This window comes from Nomascus leucogenys, chromosome 7b, assembly GCF_006542625.1.
Source record: "Nomascus leucogenys isolate Asia chromosome 7b, Asia_NLE_v1, whole genome shotgun sequence".
NCBI lineage: Eukaryota > Metazoa > Chordata > Mammalia > Primates > Hylobatidae > Nomascus > Nomascus leucogenys.
In genome coordinates, this window is record NC_044387.1 from 104,956,799 (window position 1) to 104,974,929 (window position 18,131).

The 18,131-nt window shown below is 39.2% G+C and overlaps 1 protein-coding gene across 3 annotated transcripts in view; it reads right to left on the reverse strand.

Annotated features, from left to right (window-relative positions):
- CENPU (centromere protein U) overlaps nt 1-18,131 on the reverse strand; it is a 40,488-nt gene that overhangs the window by 10,622 nt on the left and 11,735 nt on the right. For all 3 annotated transcript variants that reach the window (XR_001116129.1, XM_004088572.3, XM_030816377.1), the window contains exons 5-8: nt 12,589-12,649; nt 11,851-12,087; nt 8,404-8,473; nt 5,534-5,642 (exon numbers count right to left, since the gene is read on the reverse strand). Coding sequence is in view for 2 of the 3 variants with exons in the window: in XM_004088572.3 (XP_004088620.1) it covers nt 5,534-5,642; nt 8,404-8,473; nt 11,851-12,087; nt 12,589-12,649 (477 nt within the window). In the remaining variant the exon portion in view is untranslated. The remainder of the gene's footprint in view (nt 1-5,533; nt 5,643-8,403; nt 8,474-11,850; nt 12,088-12,588; nt 12,650-18,131) is intronic.

The window sequence follows — 18,131 nt, forward strand, 5'->3', positions numbered from 1 at the left end:
GAGGAATGAGGAGTCATTGCTCAAATGGGTACAAAGCTACCGTTTCATAAGGCTTTAGTTCTAGAGACGGGTTGCTTAACAAGGTGTACACAGTTAACACACAATAAAAAGAAAATATTTCTATACTTCACACCTATCACAATGGCTAAAAATTAGTGAGAACACCAAATGCTGGCAAGGATGTACAGAATCTAGATCATAAATAAGATCATACACCGTGGAAAACAGTCTCGGTCCCTTACAAAACTAAACATGCGATTACCATATAACCCAACAACTGCACTCTTGGGCATTTATCCCAGAGAAACAGAAGCTCAGGTTCAAACAAAAAAAATGTATACAAATGTTCACAGCACTGTGTGTGTTAACAGCCCCAAACTGGAAACAACCCAAATTCCTTCAATGGGTGAATGTCAAACAAACCATGGTATATCCATACCATGGAATGTTACCTAGCAATGAAGTGGAATGGAATCATACAACAGCTTGGATGAATCTCCAAGGCATTATGCTGAGTGGAAAAAAGCGAATCTCAAAAGGTTGCACAGTATACAGTTTCATTTATATAACATTCTTGAAATGATAGAAATGGAGAACAGGTTAGTGGTTTCCAGGGCTTGGGGCTGTGGGTGTAGTTATAAAATGGCAACATGAAGACAGAGGGGACACGAGAACACAAGGATCCTGACGGTGATGCAATACACAAACCTATGCATATGATAAAATCCCTATATTATTCCTTACAACTGCACATGATTCTACAATTATCTCAAAAGAAGACATTTAATTAAAAAAAAGTTGTAACTTGTTATTACACATTGAACTAAACAAAAAAATTCAGGAATAATGAGGTATTTCTATACATCCATGTTCATAGCAACATTATTCACAACAGCCAACAGGTGGAAGCAACCCAAATGTCCACTGACGAATGAATGGATCAACAATGAATGGAGGAATGGTTATCTGTATATACACAATACACAGCCTTAACAAAGAAGGAAATTCTGATGCAAGCTATCACACAGATGAGCCTTGAGGACATGCTAAGTGAAATAAGCCAGTCACAAAAAGACAAATACTGGATGGTTCCATTTCTGTGAAGTATTTGAAGTAGTCAAATTCACAGAAACAGAAAGTAGAAGGGTGGTTGCCAAGCACTGGAGATGGGGTGGAGAATAGAAAATTGTGATTTAATGGGTACAGAATGTCAGTTGTGCAAGATAAAGAAGTTCTGGAGACTGGTAGCACAACAACGTGAATATACTTAACACTACTGACCTGTGCACTTAAAAACACATAATGGCAAATTTTATGTTATGTGTATTTTAGCACAATTGAAAATTTACATAAGCCCCACTTAAAAAAAAAGAATTTCTAATGTAATATAATCATTATTTTCAGATGTTGAAATATTTTTAAAATATAGCCAGTCATGGTGGCACATGCCTGTAATCTCAACTACTCTGGAGGCTGATGTGGGAGGATCCCCTGAACCCAGGAGTTGGAGACCAGCCTGTGTTGAGACTCCATCTAAAGAAAGTTTTGTTTTGTTTTTTTAAATAAGAAAAACTGGTCAGGCCTCTCTGCATATGGCTTGTAATGATAAATTGATGGATTCTTTCAACCACAAAGGTGATGGTCTACACAAGACAGCTCTTCCAAATTCTAGCAACTTAAACATCTGGCAAAATTCAATTAATCGAATCAGTTATAGAATATTCTAAGAGTTTGTAATGTTGCATTTCATGGCATACTTCCCTACTTATACATAAACTGCTTATCATCAGTTTGTACTGATATAACAGTGAAGCTATTCAGGTGTGAGTGCTAGGTACAGGATATTACAAACAGACCCTTAAACAGTTGTTGACTTAATTTTGAAAGAGTGAAGTGTTTCACGTGGCTGAGAACACCATATTGTCAAGGAAACAAAATGAGATCAGTGATTCACCAGAATTCTTATTTGGTATGACAAAAACACAAGGTTGTACTGCAATGTTATAAATCTAAGAAAAATACTATGCCTCTTCTAAATCCTTTCTTATATCAAGAACTTACTACCCACTGCAGCAACTCAGACCTCTGTCCCTGTGTCCTTACTACCCACTGGGTGGTAAGTTCTTGATATAAGAAATGATTTAGAAGGGGACAATGCCATTTTCCCTAAAACATCAGTAGCTTCCTGTAAGAGATTTGTGAATAGGTAAAGGATGACACAAGCAAGATGGTCTTGGGTGTGTTAACAGAACTGTGCTAGTTTTAACAGGAAACTGGCTCTGGAATATAAAGAAGAGTAAAACAGGCACTTCTCACAATGATAATGAGTTGGCATGACAGGCTGGCTCCTTTCCCCAAGCTCACCCAGAGCTACAGAGGGAATACCACCAAGAAAATGGAGAAAGCTGTGAAAACCCTGAGCGGGAGGTCATGTAGACAGGATGACTGCTGTGAGGAGTGGCGCTGTGGCCAGGGCAGGAATAGAGAACTGCAGGAAACTGACTCCTGCCTCTTCCCATCACCGCTCTCATCTGCTCGGCCCCGCTCCCCTGCCCCCTGCAGCAACTGAGACCTCTGTCCCTGACTGAAACTGGGGTTGGACTTGTGGGGCCTAGAGAAAAACATGGAAGGCTGACTGACTTTGGGCAGCTGTTTCCTCACCCTTCCCCAGCCAAACCCCCATGCTGGAGAATGATGACCCACAGAGTCCATCTTTTCTTCCTGCTGCTCCTCTCTGGAGGGCAAGGAGTGAAGTGCTGACCTGACAGGCTGTTTTGTTTTTTTTGAGACGGAGTCTTGCTCTGTCACCCAGGCTGGAGTGCAGTGGCGCAATCTCGGCTCACTGCAAGCTCCGCCTCCCGGGTTCACGCCATTCTCCTGCCTCAGCCTCTCCGAGTAGCTGGGACTACAGGCGCCCGCCACCACGCACGGCTAATTTTTTTGTATTTTTAGTAGAGACGGGGTTTCACGGTGGTCTCGATCTCCTGACCTCGTGATCCGCCCGCCTCGGCCTCCCAAAGTGCTGGGATTACAAGCGTGAGCCACTGCGCCCGGCCTGACAGGCTGTTTTGTGAGATGAGTCGCTGAGGCTGCCCACCCTAGGGCTTACCCCACCCCCTGCACTCATGGGCACTAACAGGGACTGGGGTTTGGCCTTCTTCTATACATACTGTCTGACAGAAGCTGAAAGGCCCAGGGGAAAAATAAGCTCAGAGGCTGGAATAACAAGATGCTGGAGGAACCCAACTATTTCAAAAGGAAAACACATATTATATCCGAAACCTTACCAGAAGCAGGTATTTTAGAATATCTGATCCAGTAATTTGAAATTAGCCCAACAAATATTCTAAGGAAGATATTAGCAGCTTAAAACATGAATACAAGACACAAAACAAGCAGCAGAAATAGCTGGGTGTGGTGGCTCACACCTGTAATCCCAGCACTTTGGGAGGCCAAAGTGGGTGGGTCACTTGAGGTCAGGAGTTCGAGAGCAGACTGGCCGACATGGTGAAACCCCACCTCTACTAAAAATACAAAAAATTAGCTGGGCGTGGTGGCACATGCCTGTAATCCCAGCTATTTGGGAGGCTGAGGCAGGTGAATCACGTCAACCTGGGAGGTGGAAGTTGCAGGGACTGAGATCGCACTACGGCACTCTAGCCTGGATGACAGAGTGAGACTCCATCTCAAAAAAAAAAAAAAGCAGAAATATTAATATAAAAGCTAAGTTAAATAAAAAACTCAACAGATGGGACAAATGGCAGAATGGATATTTCTAAGAATAAATCAGCAAATCTAATTTCTTAGATTGAGGAAATCTCCCAGTGAATGAAGCAAAGGATAATATGAGAACAAAAAAGAAAATCAGGATAAAAATATTTTAAATTCTTAGAATTAAAAAAAGTAATTTGTTCAGCAGCAATAGAATAAAAAAAATTTAAAAACCTTGGAATGAAAAGGTCAGTCAATAAAGTGAAATTTAAGAATATCAAAGAAAAAAATAACAGTTCAGAGAGCTAAAGAACAGATCACATTCAAAGAAATAAGAATTAGACAGACATCAAATTTTCCAAAAGCAACACTTGATGTAAAAGAACACAAAGTTTCCAAAGTATTTAAGAAAATAATTTAGAACCTAAAGTATTATATCCAACTAAGCTGTCATTCAAATTCAAGGGTATAATCAAAATAATCAGAACATTTAGAAGTTTTGCAACATAAAAGAGTCACACTGAGGTGTTGGATGAAATGTTTAAATAAGAGAAAATACTTTTCTACAGGATATTGCAAGAAAATACATGAGATAAAAGTGATCAAACACCTAAGTAAATTTTGTTATTGTCTTAAAAACTGAGACAAACACACACAACAGAAGGGGAAATTCTATCTACCTTAATTTAGAATTAAAGGTGGGGAGTTACAAATACAATTTTTTTAAGTTAAAAAAAATTCAGAACATCAAAAAGTAGAATAAAAAAGTTAAAGAAGTAACAATATATCAACATATTGTTCAAGATATATCGATAATTACAATAAATGTTAATGGACTAAACTCAACAGTTGAAATTCAAAGACTGATACACTGTATTTAAAAAGACTAATAAGGAAATTAAAATTTAAGGTCGCAAAAAGGTTGGAAGTAAAAGAAATTAAAAAGAATGTAAAATCTGGCCGGGTGCAGTGGCTCCCGTCTATAATCCCAGCACTTTGGGAGGCTGAGGTGGGCAGATCATGAGGTCAGGAGATCGAGATCATCCTGGCCAACATGGTGAAACCCTGTCTCTACTAAAAATGCAAAAATTAGCTGGGCGTGGTGGCACATGCCTGTAGTCCCAGCTACTTGGGAGGCTGAGGCAGGAGCATTGCTTGAACTCGGGAGGTGGAGGTTTCAGTGAGCCGAGATCTCTCCACTCTACTCCAGCCTGGAGACAGAGAGAGGCTCCATCTCAAAAAAAAAAAAAAAAAAAAAAAATCTGGCAAATGCTAGCAAAAGAAAACTATGATGCATATTAGTATCAGGTAAAATAAATTTTAAGACAAAGTATGTTTAGGAATAGAGTGGATGACAACTAAAGTGTTCAATCTGCAAGACAGAGCAATTTTAAACATGATTTTCCTAAGTCTCTAAATACATACAGCACAAATGAATAGAAGTACCAAGAAAAAGTGAACATAGATCCAATAATTAGAGATTCTATCTAGATCCAATGATTAGAAATTCCACAAAGATCACGTACCAAGTCATGAAAAAAGCCTCAAAATTTAAAAAAAAACAAAAGGTATCACCAGACCATGATCTTTGACCACAACATATCTAAGATAGAAGGTTAATACAAAAATATAAATTTAAAAGTCTACATATTTGGGACATATAAAAACATATGAATTCTTCAAAGAAAAATTATAATAATATGTAAAAATATCTAAAACAATGATAATGAAAATAGTACATAACAAAAACTGTAGGATGAGCAAAAATGGTGCTTCAAGGGAAATTTATTAGGTAAATATACCATATCATCAAAAGACTTACTTATGCTCTAGGTGGGTTTTCTCAAATTCAGGCAAAACAATATTCAACTCCTTGATGTCACTGGTTTTCATTCCTTCTGGACACCAAATGTGTACAATGTCAGAAGTATCTAGAATATTAAGGTAAGTTAACATGCTGGTTATTCATATTTTGGCTGTAGGTCCAGGGTTCTGAAAGCCTGACACAAAAATAGTCTCAACAAATTGTAAAAGATAGCTACAGCTGAACAATCAGAGAGGAGGCGCCATACTCCCTTCTTATCCCTGTGCACAGTCTCGCAAACCCCTACATACACTTTCACTCTAACTGCTGTCTCGCTGGTTCTATTTCTGCTAAAGCAACCAAAAGCATTGCTGCCTTTTAATCACCTTACTGTATATTTAGTATTGTGCTGTTATTTAACATTACTGGGGATAAGCTCTTCATTGTTAGCTGTATTTTCTGAATTTTAATCTATCTGATAGGCCACTTGTAGGATACAGCAAGATTACTCAGTGTAGTAATTTAAGTAATTGTAGTAATATACAGTAATATATCAGACAGGAATCTGAAGACCTTGGTTCTAGTTTGAGCTTCTTTCTTACTAGTCATAAGATCTCAGGCAAGTCATTTAACCTTCCAGAGGCCGTTTCCTCAATGATAAATGGAATAAAACAATGCTCTCCCTTTTATTGAGACTCAAGCAAGAAAATATCTGTGAATGCATTTACAAAAACTATAAATTACTATACATCTGTAAGGTGTTGTTATCAATTTCCAAAGCAGACCCCAATTTTTTTTCTTAAAAAAAAATTTTTTTGAGACAGGGTCTCACTCTGTTGCCCAAGCTGCAGTGCAGTAGCACGCTCACCACTCATTACAGCCTCGAAGTCCTAGGCTCAAGTGATCCTCCCACCTTAGCCTCCCAAGCAGCTGAGACTACAGGTGTATGCCACCATGCCTGGCTAGTTTTGAAAATTTTTTGTAAAGGTAGGGTCCCACTATGTTGCCCAGGCTGGTCTTGAACTCCTGGGCTCAAGCAGTCTCTCACCTCAGCCTCCCAAAGTGCTGGGATTACAGGTGCACCCACCATGCCCGGCCCTCAATTTTCTGTATGTTAACATAAGCCATTGGCAGGATAGTCTACTCTTCTTCCATAATTAATTCCTTGTTTAGTATCTCCTTTTCCTCTATTTTAGGGGGATGGGTGGACTCACTTTTAAAATTTTGTTTTTAATTGACACATAGTAATTGTACATATTTATGGGTATGGTGTGATGTTTCAATACATATATGTATTCTGTAAAAAAATCAAATGAGGGTATTCAGCATATCCATCACCTCATACATTTATCATTTGTTTGTGGTAAGACGACTAAAAATCATCTCTTCTAGCTGTTTTGAAATGTGTAATATTAACTATAGTCACCCTACTGTGCAACAGAACACCTGAACTTACACCTCCTATCTAATTCTAACTTTGTACCCGCTGAACAGCCTCTCCCTCTCCCCTGCTCCCCACTAGCCTCCCCTAACTATTTTAAATTTATTCACATGAAGTTGTTCATTATATTCTTAGTAACATTTAAACTGTGCATTTAAACATTTAAACTTCTGGTAGGAGTATAAAATTATATTATACAACCACTTTGGGAATGCAGTTTGCAAAGTTTGGCAGTTTCTTGTAAAATTAAACATATGCCTACCCTATGACTCAGCAACTTCACTCCTTTTTATTTACCCAAGTGAAATGAAAACATATGTTCGCAAAAAAATGTGTATAAAAATGTTCACTGGCTGGGTGCGGTGGCTTACATCTGTAATCCCAGCACTTTGGGAAGCCAAGGCAGGCAGATTATGAGGTCAGGAGATTGAGATCATCCTAGCCAACATGGTGAAACCCCGTTTCTACTAAAATACAAAAAATGAGCCGGGCATGGCAGCATGGGCCTGTAGTCTCAGCTACTCAGGAGGCTGAGGCAGGGGATTCGCTTGAAACTGGGAGGCGGAAGTTGCAGTGAGCCGAGATCAAGCCACTGCACTACAGCCTGGCGACAGAGCAAGACTCAGTCTGGAAAAAAAAAAAGTTCACAGCAGCTTTATTCAAATAGCCAAAACCTGAAAACAACTCAGTTGTCCATCAATAAGAGCCTGGATCAACTGTGGTGTAATCACACAATGGAATAAGCTCAGTAATAAAAATGACACCAAACAACATAGATGGATTGCAAAAAAAACTATCCTGAGTGAAAGAAGCCTTACACAAAAGAGTACACATTATGTGATTCCATCTATACAAAATCCCAGAACAGGCAAAACTAATCCATGGCAGAAAAAGCGCCCCTGAAGTCACTGCCTCTGGAGAAAATGGGGTGGGGACTGACATGAAAGAGGCATGGGGGAACTTTCTGGAGTAAAGACTTTACATGTTGACAGTGACTTGAGTTACACATTGTACTGTATGTACATTTTACATTCAAAGAAAAAACTGTAAACACACACTGAACTGGAGTTAATCATGTGCATATTAAAGTATTCCAGAGGAAGTACTGATGTCTACATTATTTTAAAATGCCTTAAAAACTGGATTAATGGATTAATACTTGCTTTACTACCTATCTAATAAAGTAAATAATAAAATGTTAACTGTAAAATCTAAGTAGTGGGTATATGAATATATACTATAATTTTTTTTCACCTTAGTTGTATGTTGAAAATTTTCATGACAAAACGTTAGAAAAAAATGTTACTCCAAAGTCACATATTCCTAATTTTTAAAAGTGGCAATTTTATGTACTTACAATTTACTACTATAACAAATTAAGAATAGGGTCTTCTTTCTCTCATGAAATTCCTGAATGAGTGACAATGTATAAAACATCATTCTCTACCTGAGCCTACGGCTTTACTTCTTGATTTCTTCCTTTTGTCATGAGACATCTTCCCTTTTTTCTGAATTTTCTACAAAAAAAAAAAAGCATTAAGTTTTTAAGAAAAGTTTTCTTTCTCTTAAAACATAAGGATTAAGACTGTTACCAAACTGTCATTCAATATTTTAGCTGGGCACAGTGGCTCATGACTGTAATCCCAGCACTTTGGAAGGCTGAGGTGGGCAGATCACTTGAGGTCAGGAGTTCCAGACCAGCCTGGCCAACACGGTGAAACCCCATCTCTACTAAAATTACAAAAATTGGCAGGGTGTGGTGGCGCGTGCCTATAGTCCCAGCTACTGGGGAGGCTGAGGCAGGAGAATTGCTTGAACCTGGAGGGAGTCAGAGGTTGCAGTGAGCTGAGATTGCGCCACTGCACTCCAGCCTGGGCAATAGAGCGAGACTCCGTCTCAAGAAGAAAAAAAACTTTAGCTACAATTCTCATTTAGTTCTAAAACAGATTAGTTATATAAATTATCTACATTAATATAAGGAAGCATTGCAAACAAAACTATCACAAAGTAAGAGAAAATAAAACTTTCAGTTGACTTTTAACAATTGTTGTCTTGATGGAAAAGTTGAACTTTTATTACTTAAGATAACAACACGTGGAATCAGCTCAAATTTCTGTTTCAACTATGGTGAAGTAACAGCTTCCAAACTAGCTCTCTTGCCATAAACAACCATAAAATGGGGGAAAGGGAGGTGGCAATTTTATTCAGGCACTGGACAATAGGCAACACAAGACTGAGTTCCTGGAGAAAGGGGAAACTTGGAAGGTGACCTGCATGACTACCACCCCCACTCCACACACATACAATTTCTAGATGGGGTACAGTGAGCTGAAGTCTAAGCAGGGCATGACAATTCTACCCAGCTGAGAGGCACTTGGAATAAGCTGCTCAGGAGAGCACAGGTGCCTGTGGGGTGGGGGGGTCCTAAGAGTCCTTGTCTGAGTACTGCCCATATGCCAGGTGAGACCACAAAAAGCCTACCGGAAAGCGCTATCATGGGGATAACAACATAATCGATAACAAAGGACAAGCAGCACTGGGGGCACAGGACAAGGTAAATGTACATGGGAAAGAGACAACTCACGGCTCATCAGAAACCATGGAGACCAGAAGACAACAGAATGGTATAAAGAGCTGGGGAATAAATCTGTCAACTCAGAATTCCACAGCCAGTGAAATATCCTTCAAAAACAGAGTTGAAATAAAAACACTTCCAGATAAACAAAATCTGAGAGAATTTGTCACCAGCAGACCTGCCATGAAAGAAATGCTAGAAGATATTCTGTAGGCTGATGGAAAAAGATAACAAATGGAAACTAGTATCTACAGGCAGGCAATCAGTGAACTGGAGAGAGGAACAGGTAAAAGACTATAGAGCTGCTGCTTCTCATACTTTTCTTAAAAAAAAAAAAAAACTCTTTCAAGCAGAAATGACAATACTGTAAGGTTAGAATTTGTAACATAGAAGTAAAACATATGACAAAACAACACAGAGGATGGGGATGGATAAATAGAATTATACATAATATTGTTATGTAATTACATTTATGTGGTGGAAGGTAGTTGTTAAGTAGAATGTATGAAGTGATAACACATTGATTCTAAATAGGCTTTGCTAATTTAAGGATGTATATTTTTAACTCAGGAGCAATCACTGAAAAAAATTTAAAAAGGTATAGCTAAGAAGCCAATAGAGAAAATAAAATGGAATACAAAAACAACATTCAACTAATCCAAAATGAGTTCTAAGAGAGAGAGAAAATAGGAGCAAATGGAAAACACAGTATGGTAGATGTGAACCTCACCATATTTAAAATTGCATCAAAAGTCAATGGACTTTTAGCAGAAGTTAAAAAAATACCACCTCTATGTAACTGATAGATCAAGCAGACCATGCCCCATCACCAAAACAAAACAGTAAGGGGACCAAATCTCTGAACTACACTATCAATCAACTTGACCTCAACTGACATTTACAGAACACAAGTGCACATGGGATGTTCACCAAGACAGATCAACAACAGAGATCATGGTTTGCTTCAATTTGTGTAAAGACAGGAAAAATAAGAAAATATATTCATATTTGTTTACATGTACAAAAGGAAATTTGAAGGATATATAAGAAACTATAAGGTTACCTGTGTGTACGTTTATCAGGTGGAAAGGTGAAGAAGACAGGGTGGCAGGGACAACTTATTATACTTCAAAAAGTTTTCAAACATGAGCATAATTTACTTATTCAATTAAGCCCAAATGAATTAATCACATGTTAAGAACTTGACCAAAAGATATTATATGTCAAGAATTTTAGAACCAATAAGACCCAGAATTCTTTGCTTTTTGAGACGGAGTCTCACTCTGTTGCCCAGTACAGTGGCATGGTCTCAGCTCACTCCAACCTCCGCCTCCCGGGTTCAAGTTGATTCTCCTGCTACAACCTTCTGAGTAGCTGGGATTACAGGCATGTGCCACCACGTCCAGCTAATTTTCGTATTTTTAGTAGAGATGGGGTTTTGCCATGTTGGCCAGGCTGGTCTCGAACTCCTGACCTCAGGTGATCTGCCTGCCTGGGCCTCCCAAAGTGGTAGGATTACAGGCATGAGCCACCGCGCCTGCCTAAGACCTAGAATTCTTATCAGCAGTTTTTTTCTAAGGAAATGCTCTAAGGAATGCACAAATATTTAGCTACAACAAAATTCATCAAAGCACTTACAATTTTTTAGATAGCAATTCTTCATTGGTAAGAGATTAACTATGGCATATCCATGAATGGAATGTTATGCATTGTTGAATACTTAATAACAAGTATATGATCTCACTTAGGGTAATTAAAGCTCACTGAAAGGACTGAACAGCACAGACCAAAAAACATGGTGGTTATTTTGGGTTATGGAATTATAGGTGATTTTATCTTCTTTTCCATACCTTCTAGTTTTTTTTTTTTTTTTTTAAGACCGAGTCTTGCTCTGTCACCCAGGCTGGAGTGCAACGGCGCAATCTCAGCTCACCGCAACCTCCACCTCCCAGGCTCAAGCAATTCTCCTGCCTCAGCCTCCTGAGTAGCTGGGATTACAGGCATGCGCCACTCCATCCAGCTAATTTTTGTACTTTTAGTAGAGACGGGGTTTCACCATATTGCCCAGGCTGGTCTTGAACTTCTGACCTCAGGTGATCCCCCTGCCTCGGTCTCCCAAAGTGCTGGGATTACAGGCGTGAGCCACCGCACCCAACCATACCATCTAGATTTTCTAAAACAAATACTTTTATTACATTAAGGAAAATATAAAATTTATCTCTGAAAAGATCTGAAGGAAAGAGAAAATGCTTCATCTTCTTCCCCAAAATTTTTCAATAAACTTTTTTTGCTCTCCTAGGGGATGGCAGACATTCTTACCGATTGACTTTCTATTGCCAAGTTCTCTTTTTCAACAGAGGGCTGGGCAGTAAGGGGTCCTGTCTTTTTAGAAGTGACCAACTCAGCTGGTTTCTCTGAAAGTTCTGAAGATGCTGTAGTTCGAATAACCTCATGACGTTGTGTACTTATTTTCTCTGCTGATTTAACTTTTCTCCTTGTATCACTTTCTTCAGTGCTTTCAGAGTCATCACTAATGGGCCTGAGCTTTCTTCCTGGCTGTGAGAAAGAAAAAACAGCAGTACTTATTTAGAAAATAGAAATGCTTATAATTCTTACTTAATAGTAGGAAACCATATATATAGTCCACATTTCTCACTTCTAAACTTCAAAATTGAACATACTAGGAAGACGGCAACTTAATTAGTGGATAGGACAGGAAACCTAAATCAAAGGTTACAATAAACACTCCCAACAATTCACTCTGCCTTTTAAAATCACAACCTAACCACAGTACAAGAATGCTATGAAAATTGACAAAGTACATAGAGATGTGAGGCCTCTTTAATGAAAAACACTTCAGATACAAAAATATTTTGCTTTTTACTATAAAAGTATATTCTAAAAATAGAACTTTATGAAAAATGTTGCTACGGAATGTTTTCTCTATTTGCATCCAATCTAAAGAGGAAACGAAATATTTTACAGAACATTTTCTGCATTTGCATCCAATCAAACTATATTACAAATTAAAGTAGAAGAGTGAATACTTCTACATACCTTTTTTGCACTAATTTTTATAGATTCGATTTCACTTGCTTCATTTCCAGAAGTGTCTGAACTGTAAAAAGTACAAGCCATCAATATCTTGTACACATTCCATTTACATTCACATGTCTTGTCTAACTTGCTCATGCAACATGAAAACAGACTCAATTTAATGAGGAAATATCCTATTTGTCACATACAAGCCTGCCACCTTCCCAGGTTTACTGCTGCCTCCCACATCTTCCCATACCCAGGCCATATGAGTTTATCCCAGGCAAGCAAGTAACCTGTTCCATTACTGCAGCACCTGTGGTGATATCTGAGAACTGCACTTTTCTCCAAGTTACCAGTCCCAGGAATATGGGCCATCATTTGTACTAAAAGCTAATCCACTAGGCCCATCCTTAGGTGATAGAAAAGGGAACACCTTTTATCCTTTAAAAAGGAAAAAAAATAGCCCTAACTTCTGATGGGAGATGAAAACTCATCTTTTCATTCTGTTCAATACAACAAATTTATTTAACACCAAACTCAAAATGCAAAGTACAGTGAATAAAATTACTTTAAAATTGAGAGGCTTTCCTTCAAAGCGTTCACTATCCTAGTGGGAAGGCCAAAGATAGTGCAGAGTGATGACCTGGCAAGCATCTGACAGAGAAGATGATGTGGAGACACGGCTGGGGTATTAGGAAAAGCATCACAGTTATGACACTTGGCGCTGACTGGTAAAAAACCTTTTTCAGGAAAACAAGTGTGGAGGAGGACATTTAAAGCAGATGGAAAAGTTAATGTAAAAGCATGGTGGTGTAAAACAGCCCGGCATGTTCAAGAAAGATGCAACAGATCACAGATAGAATGTATTTTCTAAGAGAAGATAACGAACGCTAGGGAAAAGTCAAAGGCTATGACTGACGGGCTGCAGGACACCCACATACGCATGCTGCATGGATCTCCTATAGTCAGCCCCAGCCTCCAGCTGCAGCGCCTTCTGCATCCACTGCAGCATCTGGGCAGAGGCCACAGCTGTGGGCAGTCTCTAGCCAACAAGTAAGCACAGCAAGGGTCTGGGGCCTCGATGTTTCTGCCCAGTACAGGCCAGGCCTCCTTTCAACAGCCTTCATTCCTCCAGAGCTCCGCAGTGGGTTGCTCAGAACTGTAGGCGCTGCAGTGCAGTTTGAGGCCATCTCTGCCCAATCCTGCTTCTTCCAACTTTACCCTTCACAGGTATCCCTAATAAACCTCTTCCATTCCTAACTGCCTCAGTGTCTACTCACCCAAGGATCCAAACGGGCACAGGGGCCCTCTACGCCATGCATACAGGCAAAGGGGAGCCCTAACAGGAGGTGGACATAGGAGTAAGATGAGACTGGGGTTTCAAAAGATCACTCTGGAAGGTGTATGGGAGGGTAGGCCAGAGAGAGCTGGCACAAGAGACAAGAAGACCAGACAGGAAACTACCGCAGGAATGCTGGTAAGAGTGAAGTCCCCAAACCATGGCAGCCACAGGGAGATGGCAGGGGTGTGGAGAGGAAAAACGGATTTTCAAGGCAATCACAGGCCAGAAAAATAGGACTGGCCAGACAGAACATACCAGGACTGATTCCCAGATTGCTGGATTGGTGCAAAAAAAAAAAGGGGGGGACTGGGTGAATGGCAAGACTATTAATCTAGAGAATACTAAAAGTTCACTGACACTAGATGAGAAGGAAAAGGATGGAGCTCAGTTTTGCCTTTGTTGAGTGAGGTGCCTGTGGACATCTAGAGAAATATGGCCAATGTGCAAGACATCTTGGAACTCAGGAGAGGGGCTGGACAAGAAACAAACTTGAGAAATGGTGGCACACAGGTAGTTAAAACCATGAGCGTGAACTGGGGTTGGATGAAGAGAGGGCTGAGAGCAGAATCACCTATACATAAAGAAAAAAACAGGAGAGGAAACAGCCAGGAGCAAGATGGCTGAACAGAGGGCTCCGCTGACTGTCCCCTGCAGGAACACCAAGTTTAACAACTATCTACACAAAGGGAGCACCTTCACAGGAAACAAAAGTCAGCTGAGTACTCACAGTGCCTGGTTTTGACTTCCTATTGCTGAAAGAGGCACTGAAGAGGGTAGGAAAGAGTCTACAATCGCTGATGCCACCCCTTCCCCATCTCCCAACAGTGGCTGTGTGGCACCGAGAATCTGTGCTCTTGGGAGGAGAGTGCAGTGATTTGGAAGCTTTGGTTTGAATTCAGTGCTGTCCTGTAACAGTGGAAAGCAGAACCAGGCTGAACTAAACTGATGCCCACACACAGAAGGAGCATTTGGACTAGTCCTGGTGTGAGAGGAATCGCCCATCTTAGCAGTGGGAGCTTGAGCTCTGACAAGCCTTGCCACTATGGGCTAAAGTGCTCTGGGGCCCTAGGTGAGCCTGAGGGGCAGTCTAGGCCACAAGGACGGCAACTCCTAGTGCTGAGTTGGACTTGGAGCCAGTGGACTGTGGGGGCATATGACCTACTGAGACACCAACCAGTGTGGCTAAGGGTGTACTGGCATCACCCCTCCCCCAGGCCCAGGCAGCACAGCCCATGGCTCCAAAAGAGACCCCTTTCTTCTGCGAGAGGAGAGGAGAGGGAAGAGTGGAGAGGACTTTGTTTTCCATCTTGGATACGAGCTCAGCCACAGTAGCACAGGGCACCAGTCAGGGTCATGAGACCCCCTAATGCAGATCACAACACCTAAGTCCTTTCAAATATCTGGAAAGCCTTCCCAAAAATGATGGATCCAAACAAGCCCAGACTCCAGTGACTACAATAAATACCTGACTCTTCAATGCCCAGATACTGATAAACATCCACAAGCATTAAGACCATCCAGTAAAACATGACCTCATCAAATGAACTAAATAAGGCACCAGGGACCAATCCTGGAGAAACAGGAGATACGTGACCTTCTAGACAGAGAATTCAAAATAGCTGTTTTGAGGAAACTCAAATTCAAGATAACACAGAGAAGGAATTCAGAATTCTATCAGATTAACTTTAACAAAGAATTGAAATAATTTTTAAAAATCAAGCAGAAATTCAGTAGTTGAAAAATGTAACTGACATACTAAAGAATATATCAGAGTCTCTTAATAGCAGAATCTATCAAGCAGAAGAAAGAATTAGTGAGCTTGAAGACAGGCTATTTGAAAATACAGTCAGAGGAAAGAAAAGAAAAAAGAAAAAACAATCGTGAAGCATGCCTATAGGGTCTAGAAAAAAGCTTCAAAACGGCAAATCAAAGAGTTATTGGCCTTAAAGAAAAGGTAGAGAAAAGGGGGTAGAAAGTTTATTCAAAAAGGTAGTAACAGAGAACTTCCTAAACCAGAGAAAGGTATCAATAACCAAGTACAAGAAGGTTATACAACCAACACCAAGCAGCTTTAACCCAAAGAAGACTCCCTCAAGGCATTTAATAATCAAACACCCAAAGGTCAATGATAAAGAATCTAAAAGCAGCAAAAGAAAAGAAACAAATAACTTACAATGGAGCTCCAATATGTCTGGCAGCAGACTTTTCAGTGGACACCTGACAGGCTAGGAGAGAGTGGCATGACATATTTAAAGTGTTGAAGGAAAAAAACTTTTACCCTAGAATATATCTGGTGAAAATATCCTTCAAACTTGAAAAAGAAATAAAGACTTTCTCAAACAAAAGCTGAGAAATTTTATCAACTCCAGACCTGTCCCAAAAGAAATGCTAAAGGGAGTAATTCAAGCAGAAAGAAAAGCACATTAATGAGCAGTAGAAATCATCTGAAGGGATAAAACTCACTGGTAATATGAAGTACATGGAAAAAGATAACACTGTAGCTGATGTGTGTAAACTACTCTCATTGTAAGTGGAAAGACTGAAAGATGAACCAATCAAAAATAATAACTTTTCAAAACATAAACAGTAAAATAAAAGTAAAAACAAAAAGTTAAAAAGTGGGGGAGCAAAGTAAAAGTGTAGTTTTTATTAGTTTTCTTTTTGCTTGTTCATGCAAGCAGGGTTAAGTTGTTAACGGCATAAAATAATGGGTTATATGGCAGTACCTGCTATATATGTTATATGGTAAACTCATATGTTATATGTTATATGGTAACCTCAAATAAAAAATACAACAAATACATAAAAAGAGCAAGAAATCACACTGCCAGAGAAAATCACCTTTACTAAAAGGAAGAAAGGAAGAAAAGGAAGAGAGGGCCACAAAACAATCAGAAAACAAATAGTAAAACGGCATGAGTAAGTCCCTGCTTGGCAATAACATTGAATGTAAATGGACTAAATTCTCCAATCAAAAGACACAGAGTGGCTGATTGGGAAAAAAAAAAAAAAGACCCAATGATTTGTTGCCTACAAGAAACACATTTCATCTATAAAGATACACACAGACTGAAAACAGAAGTATGGAAAAAGATATTCCATGTCAATGGAAACCAAAAGAAGAACAGAGTAGCTATACTTATTTCAGACAAACTAGATTTTAAGACAAACTGTAAGAAGAGACAAAGAAGGTCACTACATAATGACAAAGGGGTCAATTCAGCAAGAGGATATAACAATTTTAAACATACATGCACCCAACACTGGAACACCCAGATAGATGAAGCTAATATTAGAGCTAAAGGGAGAGACAGACCCCAATACATTAGCTGGAGACTTCCACACCCCACTTTCAGCACTGGAGAGATATTCCAGACAGAAGCTCAATAAAGAAACAGCAGACTTAATCTGCACTGTAGACCAAATGGACCTAACAGATATTTACAGAACATTTCATCCAACAGCTGCAGAATACGCATTCTTTTCCTCAGCACATGGATCATTCTCAAGTACAGACCACGTGATAGGTCACAAAACAAGTCTTAGAATATTTTTTAAAAACTGAAATATCAAGTATCTTCTCTGCGGAATAAAACTAGAAATCAATAACAGGAGGAATTTTGGAAGTTATACAAACACAGGAGATAAAACAACACGTTAATGAAGGACCAGTGGGTCAATTAAGAGATTAAGAAGGAAGCTGAAAATTTTCTTGAGACAAATGATAATGGAAACACAACATACCAAAACCTATGGGATACCACAAAAGCAGTACTAAGAGGGAAGTTTACAGCTATAAGCGCCTACATCAAAAAAGAAAAACTTTAAATAAATAACCTAATGATACATCTTGAAGAACTAGAAAAGCAAGAACCCAATCCAAAACTAACAGATCAGCTTTTATAAATAAATGTATAAATTTACCTCAACCCAATAAAGATAGTAACTTTGCTTTTAACTTAACAAGTAGCTCTTAAAAGTCATTATTAAAAAATGAGAAAAGCTGCATTTATATATAGAAAAGATCAAGGATTTTAATATAAAATAAATCATACAAGTTCTAAAAGAAAACACGAAGGGAGATGTCTTCCTAACTATGACTCAAAATCCCTAAACGCTAAGAGTGATAAATATATCACTGCATCAAATAAAACTAAACATTTTCTGTGTTGAAAAAAAAAACACCACCATTAGATGTTTTGTCAAAAGAGAGACGAAC